The 21,354-nt window shown below is 39.7% G+C and overlaps 1 protein-coding gene across 1 annotated transcript in view; it reads left to right on the forward strand.

Annotated features, from left to right (window-relative positions):
- Positions 1 to 1,380: 1,380 nt before the first annotated feature.
- The window catches only part of GRXCR1 (glutaredoxin and cysteine rich domain containing 1), a 40,716-nt gene continuing 20,742 nt past the window's right edge, over positions 1,381 to 21,354 (forward strand). The window contains exons 1-2 of the mRNA XM_075041300.1: positions 1,381 to 1,776; positions 4,557 to 4,570. Of these exons, the coding sequence (XP_074897401.1) occupies positions 1,381 to 1,776; positions 4,557 to 4,570 (410 nt within the window). The remainder of the gene's footprint in view (positions 1,777 to 4,556; positions 4,571 to 21,354) is intronic.

The following is a 21,354-nucleotide window of genomic DNA, read 5'->3' on the forward strand; positions in this document are numbered from 1 at the left end:
CACCTAATTGCTGAAAGATTTGAGCCTGCGTTTCCAAAATGTTGGCCAGAAAGCCTCCTCAGATGCTTGAAGCTCTGCAGATACTTGTGACTGCAGGCATTACCATTCTGGTTTGGCTGAGCATCTAGGGACTCATTTCATGCCTACACCTGTTGGGGGGTCACAGGCTTCAGGAATAAATTCAGTATTGATGAGTCTAGAGAGAAAATGAAGCTTTAGAGAGTGTGTAGGGAGTGCTTGCTGGCAAAGTGAGACGGGGATGGAGTTCTCGATGCTGCTCTAAGGGATGCTTTGCATTTTACCGTAAATGAAGAAAATGCAGAAATAGCACTGTAAGTAGGGATCATCACGCAAACTCAGAACCAGCTTGGGGGTCTAAGGTGCTACTACATGATAGTGAGTAGACACAGCCAGAAACCTCAAGTGTGGGTTTGTTACTTTTACATCTAGAGCCGGGTGCCTAACACCTCTGCTTGTGATTTGCTGGGCTAGGGTACATTGCTTCCCCTGCGGTTGAAGCCACCTTACCCTACTTTTCTTTGTTTGATCCTTGTTGACTCAATTAATTAGCTTTCTCCTATTCCTTGTTCAGATTCCCTTGGCCCAGTCCTTGAATAATTGACAAAACAGAACAGAGGCTGTGGTTACTGTGTGGTACTAGCTATGGCTCCATTTTATTTAATAACACTGTGTTACCCTGTGCAACAAATTGTGACTAATTGCTTCTCCACCGCTCTGCCAGTCTGCGAAAAGGCCAGCATTGCAAAACACCGTCAGAGCTCCCTGCCAAATCTCTGTAAGATTACATAAAAAGCAAACTTTGGTGAATGAGGTCTGACTGGTAAGGGAATGAAGTGTTTTGATGGAAGAAACATGCCCGTCATTGACTCCTCTTCAGTGCTGAAGTTTGCGATTTTCCCCTCAGGTGTAATGTACATAAACAGTTTTGACTTTGCAAATCTTGTGAAAAACTCTTCCTCTTTGTCTTTCTCAGCAAACAAAAACTGCATTCATACAAACTCGTGTAATTTCTGTTATTGGGTTTATCATGTGTGGGTTTGAATTTTTATTTTAGTCAACGAATTTAATTTCTCCCTTTCTTGCTTTCTTCCTTAGTGCTAAAAAGTACACAATGGCTTTTTAATATTTAATTAATGAGATCCTTTTACGGGTTTTAGTTTAAAGGTAACCATAGCACAAATGCATCCATTATTAACTGCAGGATGGCAGTGTAGCTTCTTGGGAACCCTCTTTAGTTTAATATGAGAACCCCTGTGAACAGAAAACAGCGCTGATATTGTTGTTAAGTGTGACAAACTGGCAAATGCAATGGGCACCACCCTGGAACAATGCAAACTGCTTATATCAATGGAAGAGGCGATGTTTAAAAGTGAGATAAAGACGGACAGCGAGAGGCTGTCAAGGAAGGTTCGATTCCGTGTTGCGTCCTCGCACAGCGGGAGGGTGCTGAAGGAGGTGTACACCGACGGGGAGGCTGCCGACTCTCTGGACTCCGAGTACGCCAGTAGCTCGGAGACTGACCAAACCAGCCGGCTGAGTGAAGTGGAGGGACAGCAGAATGGACATGTAGGGTCCGAGTGCGATGAAAATGAGAACGAGCAGGATGACTTGCTCATTTTAGTCAGAGCCACTAAAGAGAGGGGGTTTGGTACAAAGCGAGTCAACATCCTCAGCAAAAACGGCACAGTCAGGGGAGTCAAGCATAAAGTCAGCGCTGGTCAAGCCCTCTTTGACAATTTGGCAAAAGTATTTCAGGTAGGTGATGCAGCTTTGCCGGCTCTAAGCCCCGTGTCTGTCCCTTTTAACTTGCCATGTTATTCTTCCCTTTTTCCAAACCTCTCTCATTTATGATCTCTCAATATTCTGCCTCATTCCCATTGCTATCCACTTGCTGTTGTTGCACAGGAAGGGCTCATTGCTCTTTCTGGTATACAACAGCTCCACACTCCAAATTGACTGAACTTTTTCTTTCAAAATTGACCTAATGTTTGCTGAGTAGAAATGTGTATGTTGTATATGGACCAGGAAAGACATGTAACAGAGGAATTAACTGAGGCTTTATTGGAGCTCTATACAGATCCACTGGACACGGACGTGTCATGTTTCCACTCCTATTATATTAGTTCTAATGAGTTTACGATGTTATCTGCTGTCCCCTACATCTAAGTATGTATACTTGCAAATTCCATTGTGTTTAATCTGCAAAGTAGATCAAATCAGGTGCAGGATGGCAGCCATGATGGTTTTCCCACATGAAAATTTCAGAGGAATGAAATCGTAGTCGGAGGTCTCTTTTATTAAGGTCTGTTTTCCATTTATTTTGTAGAAGGAGCAGAATATCTGTATTTGAAACAGTATATGCCACACTGATGCCTAAGGCAGAGAAACACAGTCCTCATAAAAATCAAGATAAAAGTTCTAAAAAATTTATCTCATATATATAATTTACCAATATATGTTATTCAAGCCTTCAAATCATTAATATTCAAACAGAATAGCAACAAGTATGCAACCAAACTCTTTCTAAAGGTTGTTGTAACCCATAATTATGATGGCCACTTAAATTAACCTAAAATTAGCTTCAGGGCATTGTTTTAAAAGCATTTATGCAGTCTTAAAGCATGGGGAATTTGATATTAGTAACGACTGTGGTTGTGTATTGAAATAAAACCTTTTAAAGTTCTTTCTTTGAAACTAAGTCATTTCATAATACATTTAGAAATGGCTATAGATTAACATTCTTTTGCTTCTGAATATGAAATTATCCCCTATGTTGTACCTAAATTATAACAATCTTTCTGTCAATACTGATGTTTCTGTGAAAGTTCGATGTTTCAAAGATGAATTAGCTGTTCATTTTTGTTCATTACATTACATAGCACTCAAGTAGCTTGCTTCCTTTCTTTCAAGCCACTCACTGAAGAGTTTGTCCTTGAGTTCCCTATTCTGATAAACTTGTAACAAACTCACTTTTCTAAGTAGATATGAGTTAGGAAGTGTGAACTGGGGCATGTCTGGGTTCTTCTCCAACCTCAATTCCAAATACTGTTCAGTGTTGTTTCACTGCATGGAGTATACCATTTCACCTCACTAGCCTCATTCCCTTCTAAAAGCTTTCTTCCACTGCATCAGTGACATCAAGCTAAGAAATTTGAGTCGGCTAAATAAATGGACCCATCTGAAGACATATGTACCTTAATTAGTGTCCCTGTCATCTTGCTGTTTCTATCTCCAGTTTTAGGTTGGAAGTTCTTCAGGAAAGGCTCGTGGACTGAAATCAATGCACTTCGATTGCAGTGAAGTTTCTTTTATTCCTAGCAGAGTTACAGCTAGGACCAGCATTATTTCCATAAGGTGTTTTGCTGGAAGAAAGTAATGCTTGAGAGGAGGCATATCCATCTGATAACTTCAGAAAATAATATGTAGCCAAGTCTACCACAGAAGTCCATATTTAAAACCTGTAAAATAATGAGTGGTTTAAAATGTGATAAGGTTCTTGTATTGACAATCTTTTACAGCAGAAGAAAGTGGAAAATTTAAATTATCAGGTGAAAACAAACTAAACAGTTTTTCATACAGCACATAATTAAATTTAAGAACTCTCTGCTACGGGCATTGTAAAGGCCAAAAGAATAGGCAGGTTTTGAAAGCAGGTGAGGAAAATATATGGGGAAATGAGCAGCTTCTGCTTAAGCAGGTCTAGATGACTAATTTCCAGAAATAACTGTATATTCTTACCTTAAGCATCTACCAGATCAAAGATATCTATTCAATAATACAGAGAACACCATGATTTGAGGTTTCTACACAAACAAGTTCCCATTTCCCCAGAGATAAAGTTTGAAGACTAGTGAAGAAGAATGATGGTTTGCATATCTTTTATGTCATACTGTGAGCTGATTTTCTATCCCACATGGTGAACACAGAGGAAAGCAAAGCACAAAGGTTGGCTTTGAGACTGATTTGGAACTGCTTGATCCCAATGTGAAATATGATTGAAATCCATCCGTTTGCAAATGAAGTAATGTCCTTTAGGATGAGATTAGAGGATGATTTCTAGTTTTCTGTAAGTATGTTCCAGACAATGAATTATGGAGTAATACCACATAGAGAACAACAGAAGTTCTTCATTCAAAGATATCATAAGATAGAAATATGTCTCTATTAGAAGATATAACTCAAAATCTCTTGATCTGGCCATTTTTGTAAGTTCCCCCCATGATTATGTGAGGTCATCTGCAGTTACATGTTTTGCTTCTCTTAGATAAGCAACAGCAGATGTATAACAATAGTTAAAATGTATACAAAGTCCCTTATCCCTGAGGAGAGCCCTTCTCCGCCCCTTTGATGATTCAGCAGCAGATGACCTCATTGTATATTTCTCAGAGTCAGTGTCAAAGCAGGTATTTGTAATCTCAGAGTCTGCACATGAACTCTTGACAGTCCTAAATCATGAGCACTGACAAATTCTTGAATGCAAACACTTCTTATTTAGTATTTGATGTATCACTTATTAACTAAAATGTGTATGCAAGAAGCCAAATACTGAGTATGTGTCAGCATCCTGTGACCCTGAAACTACTTTTTTTTTTTTTGAGATTTTCTGCAGTGTCAGCATTCTGATTCTTCAGGCTACATCTGCAAACTCCTCTACTATGCTCTTACCCCAAATCCCCAGATGCTCCCTGTGACAGAGAAGACATTCTTTAAAACAAATCACTTTGCTCAGATATTCTAGGGATAAGCAGAGATTCATTAACTGGGCCATGTTAAATCATGCAGTCAAGACCTTTGATGTTTTCTGTTCAAATACCTGTGCTAAAAGCACTCCTATGTATTTTAATGTTAGATGGAATGTTTGGGTTTTTGAATATTTTTCCACATTTTCTAACTACAGCCTTTCTGCAGAATTGGTTCAGTCAGTTGCTTCCCACAACAGACTCATCTGAAAAAAAAAAAATCACACCACCTGGAGTTTTTGGGGAATTTTAAAAGAGTGATGTAATACAGGAAGTATTTCTAGATGAAAAGGTGGTTTTGGCTGTTGTTGTTATATGAGACAAGCCTGGCCCGAGAATGTGTATCTAGTCCCAAGTAGACGCGCATCCCCTGCTACATCTTCCCACATCCACGCACCGAGCAGTTCCATCACCAGCACAACCAGCGACTTCCCGTTTCCACTGCTCTTTGAGAAGACAAACTAAGTCCCCCGGGTGTCTGTCCCATGTCCCCGGACGTGAGCTGCTCCAGTGCCCTGACAGTCAAAGGTCTCCCGTCAGGTCGGGCCTGCACGGCCGGCGGAGCCCGGCGGGAGGGCCGTGTCCACCTGGGGCCTGCACGGCCCTGGGGACGGGGCGGGACAGAGCAGGACATGTCCGGGGCTTATCTCAGCGTCATGGCGGGACGTTCTGGGGGCAGAAAGGCAGGGAAGAGTCCAGCCCTACTGACTGATGCTTCAGGGGAGCACGGTTTCCATGGCAACCCTTCCAGCCTTCCCCTCCCAGGGGTGGATGCCACAAGGAGAGCGTTGACATAGCAACCGCATCCTGGGGGGGGGAGGGGAGGGGAGGGGAGGGGGGGGGTGAGAGGGCGTTGCCATGGCAACGCCTCCCCAACCCCTGCTTGGCGGGGAAGGCCCGGTCACCCACGCACACCTAACCTGGGAGACGAGGGGTGGCCTTCCACGGGGCTGGCGATACAGCCGTCCAACGGTCCCGAATATTTTATTTGTGAGAAACATCCGCCACTGAGTATAAGTGAAATTATCCCCTGCTGAAGCACTAAAACTGATGGTGTCGGCAGCTCCAGAGCTGGGGACATAACCTGCTAATTGCACCAGAAGCATAAGCCCCTTCTCTGCGTATCCAAAGTAATTGTGGTCTTATTTCAGTACATTTTTGTTTTCTAATACTTAGAATACTGTTCAAATGCCAATGGGTATGAATATTTCCTATATTTTCCCATAGAAAGCAGTAGGGAAATGGTTCGTGTTACTTTGAAATAAATATAATTCTCTTCATGACCAATTTTTATGACCAGGCCATGCCTATGATGGCTTCCAGGTGACACAGAGCAAAAATCCTTGGGTTGTCTGGTATATTATGAACTAGTGCAACAATCGTTTCATGCCAGGCCGGGTTTCCATCCCAACGTGCAACGTAATAGAGCTCAGCCAAAGGTTTTAGACAGGTCTCCCCTCATTTCCACTGTTTCAGCACGGGCCCTTTCCTCCATTTCCATACTTACACACTTCACTGGCCTTCCAGCCTCCTCTGAAAGGTCACCTTCTGCACAATTAGCTACAGATCTCATTCTCAGGCAGGGCCTGCTGACGCCTATTACAAAAGGGCAGGCCTGGTTAACAAACCCGATTAATGCCTTTGTGAACATTGCCTCAGAGGGGATTCGGGTGAAGAGTCAGACATAATGTACTTGGTCTTCATGATATTTTCCAGCACGGTGTCTCACGTAGAGCTAACATTTAAGGTTGCAAAGTGCAAGTCAATATTTAGCCCAGTAAAGAATTAGCTTATTAATGTTTAGAGAGAGAGGTGGGAAATAGTTAAGAATCAGGTGGAAGTTTGTTAAGAGGAGAGCTTCTGGGGTGGTTAGGTTCACTTTCATCTTTCTTTACTTGTAGGTGACCTGGAAAAGTGAATACACAGCAGGACATGCACAGCTTACAAACCAGTAGGGCTAGCTAATACCGTAGAGAAGATAAAATGAAAGACAGCAGCAAAAACAACTGTCTTCCAAAGAAGGCTGTTAAGGAAAGTTTCTGGTACAATAGTACAAGCAAAAGTTTTAGGGGGGGTGGCATGTTGTATACCACTCCAGCCCCTGGAAAATGTATCACTACAATCCCCAAAACTCTGGGGAGAAGATAGAGAGAGCTCTGCACTTTCACAGGAGAAGTCATGACGTTTTCCTCCTCACTTCTTTGGCAGATGATCAGTGCTGACACTCCAGCATCATTGGAATCTTTGAACCCAAAGACCACTGCTAGGACTGGACTAAGATTGTAAAAACTTTCCTGAACTTCACTTCATATTCTTATCCATACACACTGCCCCATGACTCCCAAATGGGCATACCTTGCAAAATTAAAAGACGTGCTGGATTGCTTGTACTTAATAGTAGCAATGTTAGGGAAACCTGCTGATAACCTAAAGCCATGGTATTTGCTGTAGTAGTGCCACTTAAATGGATGGAGATAAATCCCAGTGAGCTGTAGGTACCTCCTCCAGGTATGAAGGTCCCATTTAAGTTCCTAGTGTTAGCAAGTCTGGAAAACTAATTATTGAACAGCATCACACTGAAATCCACTGAAGAATAGGAAAAACTGTAATGACACAGAGGATCAAGTGATTATGAAAAGTAGGTTTCTCTTCGTTACAGAAACTTCAGTGTTAGAGGGACAACTGGATCACCACTGGAACGGGCATAGTGTCCCTTCACCACTTCCTTTGTACCTTCCTAAGTGCTTTGATCTGCGACCACAGTGCATGGGACACTGATTCAGCTGATTAAGTCACAGTTAAAACAGATAGTTTCCAGAGCTGGTGGCTGAATAGCCACACTGATTTAAAAAGGAAGAAGTTCAGGTCTGTGAGCTTTTAACTGGAGCCTGGGGTTCACCAGTACTTAGGATATTGGTATTTATTGTTCTCATGTTCTCGTATAAATCAGCTGCAAAGCACTGAGCTCAGACAAGTCTATTATTAGACTGTTCATGATATTTTAGGGTTTGCTGCTACTGGGCTTGAAATACGTATTTGACATAGACTTGAAATGATCAGTAAATAGACTTTAAACTACCTAAACCTCTGAAAGTGATGTACAAGCTTTGAGTTAAAAAAGACTTTACTGTCTCATTTTTTAGAAATGTAGGTAAGGGATGTCTTGACTTTTCAATACCCTCAGCATTGGGGAAGCTTAGCAACAAAAACATGGTTAAATTTGTCACTTCTTCAAGACTGAATCAATAATTGAAGAAAAAAAAATTGTTAGACTTTTATGCAGGCAGTCTGATCAGCGTGTACTGTCCAACCTTCCAGATCACCACATGGCCTTAAAATTATCCTTGTTCTGATGTGTCTTGATCCTTCTAAAGGATCCATAAATGAGGACACTGTGAGACACTCAGGTGCACTGTATGGGGTCAAGCAGAGGCAAGTCCTGGGACAATAAACATTTCTGTTTGTGTTTACATGTGTTTCTGCTTCGGAGTATATAATAAGCAGGTACTTTGACTGCTTCTTGAATCACACCTACATGCAGGTGAGTGAAAATCGTTATGACAATGAATTAATATTTCCCCACTGGCTGCAATATTTTTATCTGTTTAGCACAGGTAATGACTACATAAAATGCAAGAGAGCTGAGAACTAACCTTTACACATTTTACAGTAGAGGTCAGGCATTAGTGGCATGAGTGGTGTGGTTTTGAATCTGTGTACACCAGCCTTCCCTGAGACAGAGACTGAACTAACGCACTTCCTAGCAAGAGTCTGTGAAACACACTGGAGTCTCATGTATAACCAAACTCTGGTAGATGCAGGATGGAAGCAGCAGTGAGGAAAAGATAATCTTGCACTTCATTAGCACCTTCTCTGTTCTGTTGATCGAAAACAACTTCTAACAACTGACTGGTACTGAATAGAGTTGTCTCAGGCTTAGCCCAGCTAGGGTCTAAGTGCCTGTGGTCCAAGCAGATTGTGCAGCCTGTAGGGAGAAGCAGAGCTGCTGCCCTGGGTTGTGAGGGAGAACAGAATTAAATTGTTCCCTATGTGAAGTCTGTGCTGTGTGGCTGCTTTCCCAGAGTGGTTTATTAATAAGCCACATCCCTTGGCTTTATCCTTTGCATGACAAAGGGCATAGCAAAGAAGCTATGGTAATACTGCAGTAAATGTGTCTATACAGCATATGTAGCACTAGAGTAAATCAAGACTTCAGGTATAGATTCAAAAACCCCATAGGCTTCTGAAGAAGGACTTGGACATCGAGCTCTAAAACTGTGACCCTCCAAACCTCTCTTTGGTGCCACCTTGTCTCAAAGGCAGCAAAAGCCTTTTATTAATGAAGATTTGACTAATGATCTGCCTTGGCCATGTGCCTCAGCATCTCAGTATTGACAGGCCATGACAGTTACCTCCTACTCACGTCCTATGGGAACCACAAAATAGGTGTTCCTTTGCCTGTCTCACCTGCAGGGCTTGATGTAGTAGGTGTCCTCTGAGCATGCCTACTGGATCAGATCCTACACAAACTGTACATAAGCAGATGCTGCTTTGTTACAAATCGTGTCTGCAGGAGGCAGTGGTGGGAGTTGTACTTTGAATTAGACAGTCACAAGACAGCATGAATAAGTTGCTGGAGCAGGAGCGGAACACAGGCTTGCTGATTCTCAACTTGGCATACCAAATACTACTATGCTTCAGCATCATGCTTGACTTCCATTTCTTTCTTTCTGACTCTTAAGCATTATAGTGATGGCATTGCTTTAGCATGGAGGTATCCTAGAAAAGCTTGTAGCCTGTGACTTGCTTGTTAGGAACAAGAGGTAGAGAGGAGACTGAATCCAGGTAGCCAAGACATGAGAGATTGCAAATAACCATGTTCTGTCACCTTGTTTCATCCTCTTTCTTTAAATCTAAAGATAAATTTGCTTTCTTTTTGAAAGAAACAACCGGTGTACTTGTTCTCAGGCAATGAATGTGAATGCCAAATGGAAAAAGATGCCTCCTGGTTGTACTAACTGGGATTCCTAAATCATATTGGCCTCAGGAAATTCTCTGAGCTGAAAATAGTCATAAAATGAGAGTATTAGGAGGAAATACTATATATGTTTGGCATCCTCTTATTTTTAACCATCTGTATGGTAGATGACCTGGAATACTAAATGAACTCTGGGTCTGAGCCTATGTACTGCTCTGGGACTCATATAATGTTCCTTTGTGGAACTGCTCAATAAGATGCTCAGCCTTTGAATTAACATCACAAATGCTTCATCTTCAAACTGACTTGAAAAAGAGTAATGGTATGTAAACAGCCTACCAAAAAAATCTTAGGATGCTACTGCAGAAAGTTTTTCTACTTATTCTAACAGTAGGAAATGATTATTTTTTTTTCTGAATTGGCCTTTTACAACAGAGATGAAAAAGATGAACTGATTAGTCTTAATCATTAATTAGTAGCAATAAGTCTTCACTTTTTCTAGCTGTGGAGCTTAACTCAGTAACTTAGCAGGACAATTAGGAGAAAATGTCTTTTGAAGTATTCTTAATACTAAGACTATCAAGAAAAGTTGGGGCTATTCCCTTTTCTTTGACATGGTACAACAGGCTGCCTGCTAGCTCATTTGCTGGGTCCTCTTGCCTCTGAATATCTGCATGCCTTTGATAAAGCAAACACAAATTTTGTGGAACACATAAAGCTGAAATTAATTGCCTACAAATATGAACCCTCCTATATGCTTCATTGCTAGCATCACTGTTGGTCACTGACCCCCAATTTTGTGTACAAATAAATTACTCTGCAACTGAATATTTAAGAGTCCTCATTGCCCCTGAGTGTCTTAGGTGAGGTATGTTTTAGTTAAATTTACAAACATGGAAGCAAATATTTGGCTACACTGGGCCAATTTGTCACCAGATTGCACAGCTGGGCAGTTGTGCAATTGCAAAAATATGGTAATAATGAGGTTAAAACAGAACCCCTTTCTTAAAAAAAAACATCAAAAAAGTGAAGAATTATCTTTACCTTAGTGGTATGATTCTCCAGGCATGTACTAATGCTTTTGATTTCATGCCATAGAAGGCATTATTAGCAAAAATACTTTCTAACAAGTTAATTACATTACAATTCCATTTAGTTTACAGATCTCAGAACTGTTTCAGTTCTGAACTAGGGTTTGCAAATACTTACACTAGTAAGCTTACACAAGCTAGACAAATATAAATGCCATACAGGTATTGTGTTACAATGACCCAGGAAAACTGTATTTTAGCAGTTGACCAAAACCACATTTCAGGAGTCACCTGGTGCCAATTTAATTGGACTGTGGGTGTCATTGAGGACTATTTCCTTCCCTAAGAAAGAAGAAATAAAATCATACATTATTTGCAGATAATGCTTGCTATTTTGCTCTGGTCTATCAGCAGCCTGCTCTGACATTTGTCTACTAGTGTTGGCAGTTTATTACACACTACACCAACTCAAGGTACATGATTAACAGCTTAAAAGAAAGAAATGTCAAAGAGATACTGCTTTTTGGGGCTGGAGCTTTAACCTGTGACTGCAACGTTTGGCAGCATCATAAGTTTGTAGCTTAAGTGCAATAAAACATGCTTCAGAGTGGAATTTGCAGCCAGAGAGAAAAGGGTGAGACTTTAATGCATTAAAAGCTCCCTCATTGCTGCAACATCCCATACTGGCTAGTACACACAAAGCATGAAACTCAAATCTCACTGAATTTTTCAAAAACTTGTAAGATAAATAGTAATTAGGATAGCATCCCCAGCCTGTTGATTTTGAAAAGGAGCTGGAAAAATACAACTCCCCATCCAAACAGGTGCTCTTGTGGTTTTGCTTGACAGAGTAGTTACGCTGTGGAGAGGCTGTCACAGCACAACTCTTTACAGCCTCCATCATACAAAGCAACAAAAATGGTCACAGGCGAGCAGCTGGAGTCAGTGAGGTAGAGACTCATTTCACACATGGCAAGAAAGAAGACAGAAAAACCATCACTCATTGCTAGTATGAATTGTGGAAAGCATTTTAACAACCTTAGTACAATTTTGCTTTGGAACTGTATCTAAAGACACCATCCATCAATAATGTCAGAGGAGTATGTCTTCTATACCACAGAAATACCACACACAGACAAGTTCTTTCTGCACTTCTCACAAAGAAGTATGGAAAAACTTACTAGCCAATATTTGCACACATTTATAACGACTTGCTCTGTTATGTTCTGCATTGACAAATCAACCAATGCTGGTGCAAAGGCAAAGAAATTTTTCTTTGGGATTGACTCCCAGTAGCCTTGTTTGGAATACTGCTGATTGCTAATTATCTATCAAGTCTTAAAAATATTAAGAATTGACAGCAGTCATACAGTATTATTTAAGAAAAATCTATTTCCCCAGGCAACTTCTGTAAGACAGAAAGCAGTCAGTTTCTAAACCTGCAATTGAAGTTACATCTTTTTAAAGAAAATGTGATCTTTCCCTGCCCAGCTGCTCATGTCCTGCTCTTGGTTTACTACCTCTAACTGCAAAGGACTCTCCCTCCTAGCCCCACAGGCAACTGTGAAGCACTTCATTGCTGTTCAAGTGGAGAATGTCATAAGAGAAAGACACAGTGAAAAATGAGACCTTTAAGCATTATCGCTAGAGTTCCTTCCACCTATCGCAGGTCTTACTCTGCATCTTGAGAACTTCCCTTTCCAGGTGTTGGCTGATGCTTTCAATTAGATTCCCAAACATGCAGTGGGTAAGTCCAGTTGTTCTTCCAAATCCCACCATGATCCAAAACCAGAACCACCTACTCAGTCCCTCCAAGTCCAAACTAAAGCTGTCAGGAAGATTTAAAAGAGACAGCAGTTTCTAAATGACTTGTTCAGGAAATAGCTTCTGTTCGTTTAAATCTGTCTGCAAAATTTTGCCATGGCAGCTGTTGGTTTTTTATCTGCTGGGTGGTCAGGCCTTGTGCAAACCTATCTGTCTGCTTGGTGCATGATGTTCTCATGGATCCTCACGCGAGAGACTGGGGTGGAAGGGCACTTTTACAGGCCAATATTTGCAGCTGGATACAGGTGACTAATGCTATCTTTTTTTTCTGCTGCCACTGACTGGGAGCAGCCTTGAACCATGTAGTTCCTTCAGCCAGGTAGTTTTATTCTCAGCTGTTCCAGCAGTTCTCTTTTGAAGTCACAACAGATAAGGGCAAGAGTTGTCAAAAAAGGAGAGATGTCTAGTGAACTTTCTGACCTGTCTTTCACGCTGTCTCAATTCTCATTTTGTCAGAAGGTTACACGACTGGCAGAAATGTAATCAGTATGGAGTTTCAGCATTGTTTGAAGACATGATATGATATTAGACTAAATGTTGTTATTGATTTTTCTCGCTACAGGGGATTAAATGATATCTATGCAAAAGAGCCACTGAAACGTTGCTCCAAAAGAAAAGCAGATAGCCAATTTAATCACCTCAGTACCTGCATTTGTAATCATATTCCTTGACCAGAACACAATTAACTCTATGACATAATATCGATTCTAGCCCTATTATAAGAACATTATTATATGAAAAGTATGATTATAAGAGTAACAATTTCTGTTTTCTTTAAAAAATACACATCTCTGGGCCAAATACCAAATTAGACTAGAGCTTAAAGCTGTTCACACTGAACTTGCTAAAAAATCACTCCAGCCACAGATGTGATATATACGGAATAACTAACTTGGCAGCTATTTTGACTAACAGGTTTAGGAACTTGTATAAATCATACAACCTGTTGCGTTCTGATTTTCAGACATTTTACCTGTTTTGTTAAAAAAGCCAAAAAAAAGCTTACAACTTAGATTTTTTCAGCAACAAAGTCTATAACTTTGCTCCATGGAGATGTATGCTATTTTGCTCACACAGAAATGGTGGATGAGTCATCTGTCCCCTTTCGTACATCAAGGCTAACAGCCACAGTATAGGCTATTGTAGGGCAGAGCTGGTTTATGTATGCTGTCTAGGAGTTGCATCCTCTGTATCTGTATAAAAATCTCAAGCTCTCTGCCTTTGGTTTTGGAATCTATTGCATAAGAAAAGGAATGAAGCACTGTGTGTGTGCAATGTAGATGGGTCTTTAATTTAAAGAAATGGAGATTGAGTGTATAACTAGTAATTAACTACTCAGGGTTTGAAGATGAAGGTACCAAAGTTCTAGGTATCATTAAGTAATGAGATAGCTGAGAGCATAGTTCCAATTAGGTTAAGTAATATAGCAGGGAAACAAGGTCCTTCATCACTCAGTGCTAATACAGAATAAAGTAGTGCTATAACTACAGGAGATTCCTTTTTATCATTTTCCTATATTGAGTGATAAGGTGCTCTCTCATTGAGGAGTAAGGACTGAATCAGCACTTCATCAGCACTTTGTTGCACTAAGCATAGCTTAACTTTGCTCTTTGCCTCTTTCAAAGACTTGTGCAAAATTCATTACCGGTTGCAGAGTGCTTTGTGATCCTATGCAAGAGAATGCTCTGTGTCCACCTGAAAAATGGTTGGCCTTTTCCTTAACTGTGCAGTACTGATGACAACTTCAACTTTTTACAGAATAGCCTGTTTTTATATCAGCCCAGATGAGTAACATTTTCAGGTAGATTTTAAATTGTATAAAGTGGCAGGAAAGAAAAAGTACATCATTTGCCAGATGTCTGGAAATTAAACCCAAACATACTGGGAGGCTGATGGTTTCCCAGTTTTATTCAACACTCCTTGGGAGTTTCAGGATCTCATTCCAGCTTCCATTCACAGGAATACAGTAAAAGATAAAATAACTTTTGACAGAAAGCTTGTTATCTGCCAAACATGAAAATTCCAGGGGGTATCCCAAATCAAAACCAGACTTCATTTAATTCTTTCCTCTGATTTTATTGCTTAGGAAGGTAAATTGTGAAGATCGTAATTTTGAATTTTCTCTGCTACTGAATGCAGTTGACAATGGCACCTTATTTCATTTATGCTATCACCTTCTTTAGCTGTTTTCTGAGTGAGCAGAAGTAGTTATGTTGTATAAGACAGACTGACTGTAGGGTGTAATTAATCCATGATGAAAGGCTGAAACATCTGCCAATGAGAATGCAGTAAATTTTCAACTCAGCTAAGTCTAACTGATAAGAGCTTTCCTGAATACCAGTTTTTACTTGCTGATTGTCTTTAACACTAGGAAAATCACCAGTTGCAGCACTGGTGCAAATAAGAAAGAAGTCATGGGCTGTTGTGCTGTTTCCTATGATATTCTGCTATATTGAAGGTAAGTCTTAGGAAAACAGATCCATTCACCACACAAAGCATAGCCTGGCAAAGAAGGAAGATCCGTGTAATATCACAAGCAGGATCTCACCAGCTAACCATTTTATTCTCCAGTCAGAAATATGGTGAATCACATTTGTAAGAAGCTCAACAGTCTAAAATTCATTTTCATAGACCACTAATGCCTTTTAATTAATCAAATTGTAATTGACATTTGTGAATTATAAAGGGGATCACTGCAGGAGTAAACTGTAAAATGACTGAGAGATCCATGTATGTATGTATGTATGTATTATTATCATGTTATTATTAGCATCTATCAGTCTTTCTAGAAGTCTAAGGATACAAAGGGAATACTTTAGAAAGGATGAGTAAGGCACTGGTGAAAGAGAGGTCAAAAGAGAAAGAGGGAAGGGATAGCAACCTTCTTTCTTTTTTTTTTTTTAAACTTCATCTGCCTGCCAGAGAACAGTAAACAGTTTTCCAAAGCTGATGCCAAGTTAAAAAGAAATGGGCCAGACATAGTAATTTTCATGACAGCCGTTTGCTGCTGATCAACACAAGTCTGTTTCTCTGCAGTATGAAATGTTCTACTGAGTGAAGCAGCAGTGATTACAGACAGATGGGGCCAGCATGCTCAAACCAGGACTCACTCAGATCCATGCTGTTTGCTAACTTTTCCACATGATCTGAGATATCAAACACCTTCATGTTTATCTGCCCACCCTCAGCAAGTCCTGCTCTAGTTCACTTCTGGCTAAAGCCATCCTTACTTACAGAATATTCTCAAATAGGACATGAGCTGCCCAGTGATCCTCCCTGGACAGGCAACTAAAGATTCAAACATCTTGAACAGTGTGATAAATAACAAGTAAAAGAAAAAGCTGCTTATGACAAAAGAAAATAGGATTTGGGCCCCACAGCTAAGGGTGCTGTTTAGGACAAATGTACTGTGGATTTTTTTTAATAATTCAGGGTGACATCATGGGAAATGGTACATAAGTAAATAGTAGAATTACAACCAAAGTGTGAGTAAGTAGCAAGACAAAACATTCCTTGACAAGACAATAAAGCATCTTTGAAAAATCCTACTCATATTATTAAAAAGCAAGCCCCAAAGTAACTTAAAATGTGAACTAAGGGTAAGAAAAATAACTACACAAGAAAATAACTTGTCATTTATTCAAGTATTTCATACAAACAACCAAATATAGGCAAGTCGATATATTTAAAAGTTCTTTTTGGGCAAGTGACCAAACATGAAGTGCTAGTCAAAACTCTTTCAAGTGGACCTACACGCTATCTTCCTTTATTTCCAGCCCTTCTTGTTTTGAGTAGAACCAGAAAACAGAAAAGCCCAGAAAAAATTAATGTAAAAATTGAATGTTTTTTAAACTTGAGAAAAAGTTCAATTATATTGAAATTTGATTCTCATTTTACGGTCTATTTCTCCCAGTTGCTAGCGATAAAGAGATAGAAGTGAAATAAACACTAATCAAGTGTTGAATAATACTTATTTTTCATGCTCCTACATATAACTGTTATCACCAAGTATTAACTCATGACTGTTAAGCAATAGGAAATTAAATGATGTAATCTAGGACAAATCTTCTTCTAAGAATAGATTTATTCTCAGATTTCCAGGCTTGCACATTGATTAGAATTATATAATTAATATTAACATTCTTTTCATGACCCATCTGTGGTCCATTGTTTCAGCTCTCTGGTCTTCCACACTATTTACAGACGTAGCTTTAGGCAGGCAGATGCTATGCAGCTCAAGCCATACATTTTTAATTTACTGATGGCAGTATTTCTTTAGGTGACATGTAGTAGACTTTTTTTTCTCTCTTACATTAATTAGTTTCTGTTTGCAAGGTACATTGGAGATGTAACAGTCACCTTCCAATTTGCCATAAACTGTGAATATACCATTTTTATTTTCACATTTTGTTTGAGTTCCCAATTTTCCAAACATTTTAAAATGCCTGTATCTTTCTCATGTCAAAGTCACATTGCATAAACTGTTATGCTGCTGTTCTGTGAGCAGAGTCTTAGAAAACTGTCTCCAGGTAAACAACTGCGAACAGCCAAAGTAGAAATTCAGCTCTTTTCCTTTTTTTTTTTTCATTGATGTAACACAATCATAAACCCTCACTGGGATAACTTAAAAGCTGTGTCCCCTTAGTTTTGCATAGATCAGACAAGCTGGAGCCAAAATAAGTCTAATATGCAATGAAAGTTCAGGCCAAAATTTAGACCTGAATTAAAAGACCTCCAAATGGTCACATAATTCATGCAACAACATAATGTACGTTTCTATAGACATCACAACTGTATTCAGACCTGTCACAACACAAGCCATATCTGCCAGAAATAATATTCTTCTTGCAGAAGTGGGAAGTTTCAGTCTGACCACAGATATGCCACTATGCTTTATAGCTGCCATGTTTTCTGTGGACTGGGTGTGAATTTTAGTGCAAATTATTTACACATAGTCAAATACCTCATTACTTTAGTAAATACTTAGTAAATCTGATGATTTTTAAAGGAATTCAATTTACATCAAGCAGTGCAGGAGGTGAGACAGAAAACTATGATTAGATACTCTGAGTAAATGGGTAAAACACAAGAGGTTATTGGTGGGTGAAGCAAAGGTCCTTCTCTTCTCTGGATGATAAAGGTAACTGAAGAGTCTTTGGAGAAACCTCTCTGATGAAATTATGTAGCATCCTTGTCAAGTTATTCTGTAGAGGTATTTGAAAAGATGAGGCTAACCAAAGAGCCAGAAGAACTAGTGGAAACCAAGATCATGGCAAATGAGACTGGCCGGGTTGTAGATACTGAAATAAAGTAATTAGTTTGAAGAAAATCTCAGGTGGTAGTTATGTAAGGTCTGTGACTGTGAATATATGGGATAGGCTGGAGAGGAATAAAAGAGGAACATTGATATTGTAGACAGAATTCAGGAGATAAATCACATACTTGTGAAGAAGAACTGAGTTTATCCATAGGATGCCTGAGAAAGCTCCCTGCTATCTGGATTCACAGAGACATCTTGGAGGGAAATGGAAGAGTTGTGATTGTCAGTGTTTGGAATGTTGTTTGGGAGCCTGAAAAGCTGGTGTGATGTCTGTGGAGATGCTCTGCAATGTTTTTAAGTACCCTGTGTTTTCAGTTTTTGTTAAGATGATTAGGTAAATACGTTCACTTGGATTCACAGAATTCCTCAAAGAACCTACGAGAGAGGGGAGCAATGCTTTGAATTAATCACATTTCAGGCACAAACTGCAACCAATACAAAGCTTTGAAGGTTTTGGCTCAGTCTTTTCCTGGCTTAGCTTGTGGCACTAGTTTGCACCAGAAAGGCAGAGTTCATCTGAAACGGTGGCATTATACATGCTCCATGGCAATGCATGGTGATGATCTTCATGTGAAAGGATAAGATATACATGACACTTTCAGTGAGTAAGACATGTCCAGACACCTGGAAACTGTGTTCACTGCAGATGCTCCTAGGTTTGATTTGGGGATGTCTATCTGCTTAGTGGTGTGAGTCCTCTCTGGTGGGCTTCTGTCCCATTTTGGCTGATTCATTATATGTTCAGCCCTACTGAAACGTAACAAGGAGGCACTGGCTACTTCTCAGCTGGTACTGTGGAAATCTCCAGTTCCCAGCCATTCTTGCAGCCTGCCTGCAGCACAGGCTTGTAATTTTGACCTTACGTAATTCTTATGAAAAGATATGGGCTTCACTTAAATCAGTCCCTCAATAGCTGCCAGAAATGTCAAGTGTGGCAGTGAAGTACTCTGTCTTGAGAGAATAAAGCAGAAAGAGAGAGGCAGGAGAAGAAAGGCTTCTGCATGCTGGCAGTGTTGGAGGAAGTACAAATCTCTCCTGGGGGCCTGGGGAGAACTGGGTGTTAAAGTCCTGAGAGATGACTTTGACTTGGAAGAGAGATGAAGAACAATCAGTCTTGCTGGAGGGGAAGGGAAGCTTAGTCTGCAATCTGGTCAGTTCTCTGAAGTAAAAAGAAAGAAAAAAGCACTAAGGAAATGTGAGTTTTTAATTATAGCTTGAATTCAGAAAGTTTGGCAAAGCCAGATGTATGGGAGGACATGGGTTGTTTTTTACAGTGTACTGCAACAACACCTGTTGGTGACCAACATTAAGAATAATCCTTTTGTTCATTCTTTTGAGTATGACTTACAAATACCTATATTTTAGCCACATCTATCGTGAATTTTCTTCCTAACTTTGTTTTAGCCAGAAGAAAAAACTGTAGTGTAATTTTCCACCAGAACTTCAGTCCTGACCACAAGAGTATTTGAAGTTTTGCAAATTTTTTGCAGTTTTTATCATTGAATTTTCCTGAATTTAGCTCCTCATCTGTATCTGACTGGCACAGCTTACTTCTTAAGAAGTGGTATTAAAATTTAATAAGCATTTCTAATTAGCTTTTTTTAATGCAGAGCCAAACAGCAAATCAGAGAGCTTATATCTCCTGTAACACAATTTTGCAGAAGTATAGGTTTCAATTTCCTGATCCAGCAATTACATCAAACAAAGAGAAATTGTTTATATCGCCACTCAGATTGTTCAGCTGAAAGCCATTTATCAAACATAGCAGATAATCAAACATTAGTAAAACTAGCTTACAAGTCTCCTACTAACACTGCACCTGTAGAAAACAATTATTTCCCTGGTTGGATGCCAGGTTACAGCACACTACAATCAGTCTTTTGACACAGAGTAGGCACAGAGGAGAAATATGGAATAACCCATTGCCAAAGAAAATTCATTGTTAGGGCAGGTGCTGGCTGGTTTGCATGATGTGTTCTGTATAGGTTAAGGTAGCTATTAAGCTTGTTCTTATTAAATATACTGTAAAACAGCTATGAAAAGTGAAAACTACCTATCAGAAACAGCAGCATTTCCCCACTGAAAAACTGAGTTTGTTTTGCTGGAAAGAAAGTCTTATAGATTAGTGTTGTTCATTGTCTCAAAAGAGCCATTTTGAAAATATTGTGTAAGTAAAGTAATCCCAGCACCTTTCCTCTTGTATCGGAAGGCTTGTTACTCTGAAATGAATTGATGAGGGAAGAGGAAGGTAATAGATGAACAGGCTGTTTGATGAGCAGCATCAGAGCAATTTCAAACTTTCTTTACTCTCCCCTTTACCAATCAGTTCATTTCAGAGCTGACATTACAGTTATCAAACTAACAGATGGAAGAACAAGGCTGGATTGTGCCGTGGCCCTGCCACTGAAGGCTGAGAAGCAATCAAGCTCTCAGTGAAGATGAAGATCAATATCAGAAAAAGCAAGTATACTTCCCATGTGGTTTGAGGCCACTTTGCTCACCTGACAAGCAAACACTGTATTTGGTAAAATGCATACACTGAGAAACTCCCACGGAACTTTAACAAGGTGAATCGACACTGACGTGTGCTCAAGGATTTGTGGTCTAAGAGCTAGGAAATCACTCAGTGAAATTTACTTCCAGTCAACCTTCTTAGTGACAAATATTTTCCCTTTACATAGTGTATTGTAGGAAATATTGCAGTTTCATTCACTTTCTATAGTGAATGGCTTGTGAATGGCAGAGCATTCCCTCCATCATGTTTACTTTTACAGGGCTGAATCTTGGTTATCTGTTTGAGCTGGCTAAAAACCTCCAAATGTATCTGTATCGTTAGTCAAACTAATTGTTATAAAATAATCATCCTAGAGTAATGCTTTCCATGCCTTATAATGATTGATATACTCAAAGAAACTAAAGCAATGGGACAACACCCAAATCCTGATTTTAAGTGCTACTTAATCCAGGAAATATCTGGCTCCAGAGTCCTGTTTTGTAGGTGAGATCATAATAAGGCTGAAAGATAGTATATCAGGTTTCAACTCTCTATTTTGGTGTAAGATCCCACAGCACTCTTTGCCAATGAAGAGGAAAGTTATCATATGCCTTGCTGAAACTTGGTTTAGATATTTCCTGACTGCTGCCTTAAAATTGCACTGAGAGTTTCCTGCTGTAAATGGCAAAGAACTGAATCTGTCTGTCCTAAAAAATAATTGCACATTATTTTTGCATGGTGATTGTGCTGGTTGATGAAAATTTTCTAAAATCAGGATCTCTGGCTAGTGCTGTTAAGAAAATTGCACTGTCCTGAATTATGTGTCAGATTTTTCTGATACAGATGAAGTCATAAAGATTTTCTTTATACTGGTAGTGGAAGTTTCAAAGTTATTGGCAGTCCAAAGTTTTTAGAGGCCAACTGTAAAAAGATTACCTGTGTGTCTA

This window comes from Buteo buteo, chromosome 1 (assembly GCF_964188355.1).
Source record: "Buteo buteo chromosome 1, bButBut1.hap1.1, whole genome shotgun sequence".
Classification (NCBI taxonomy): Eukaryota; Metazoa; Chordata; class Aves; order Accipitriformes; family Accipitridae; genus Buteo; species Buteo buteo.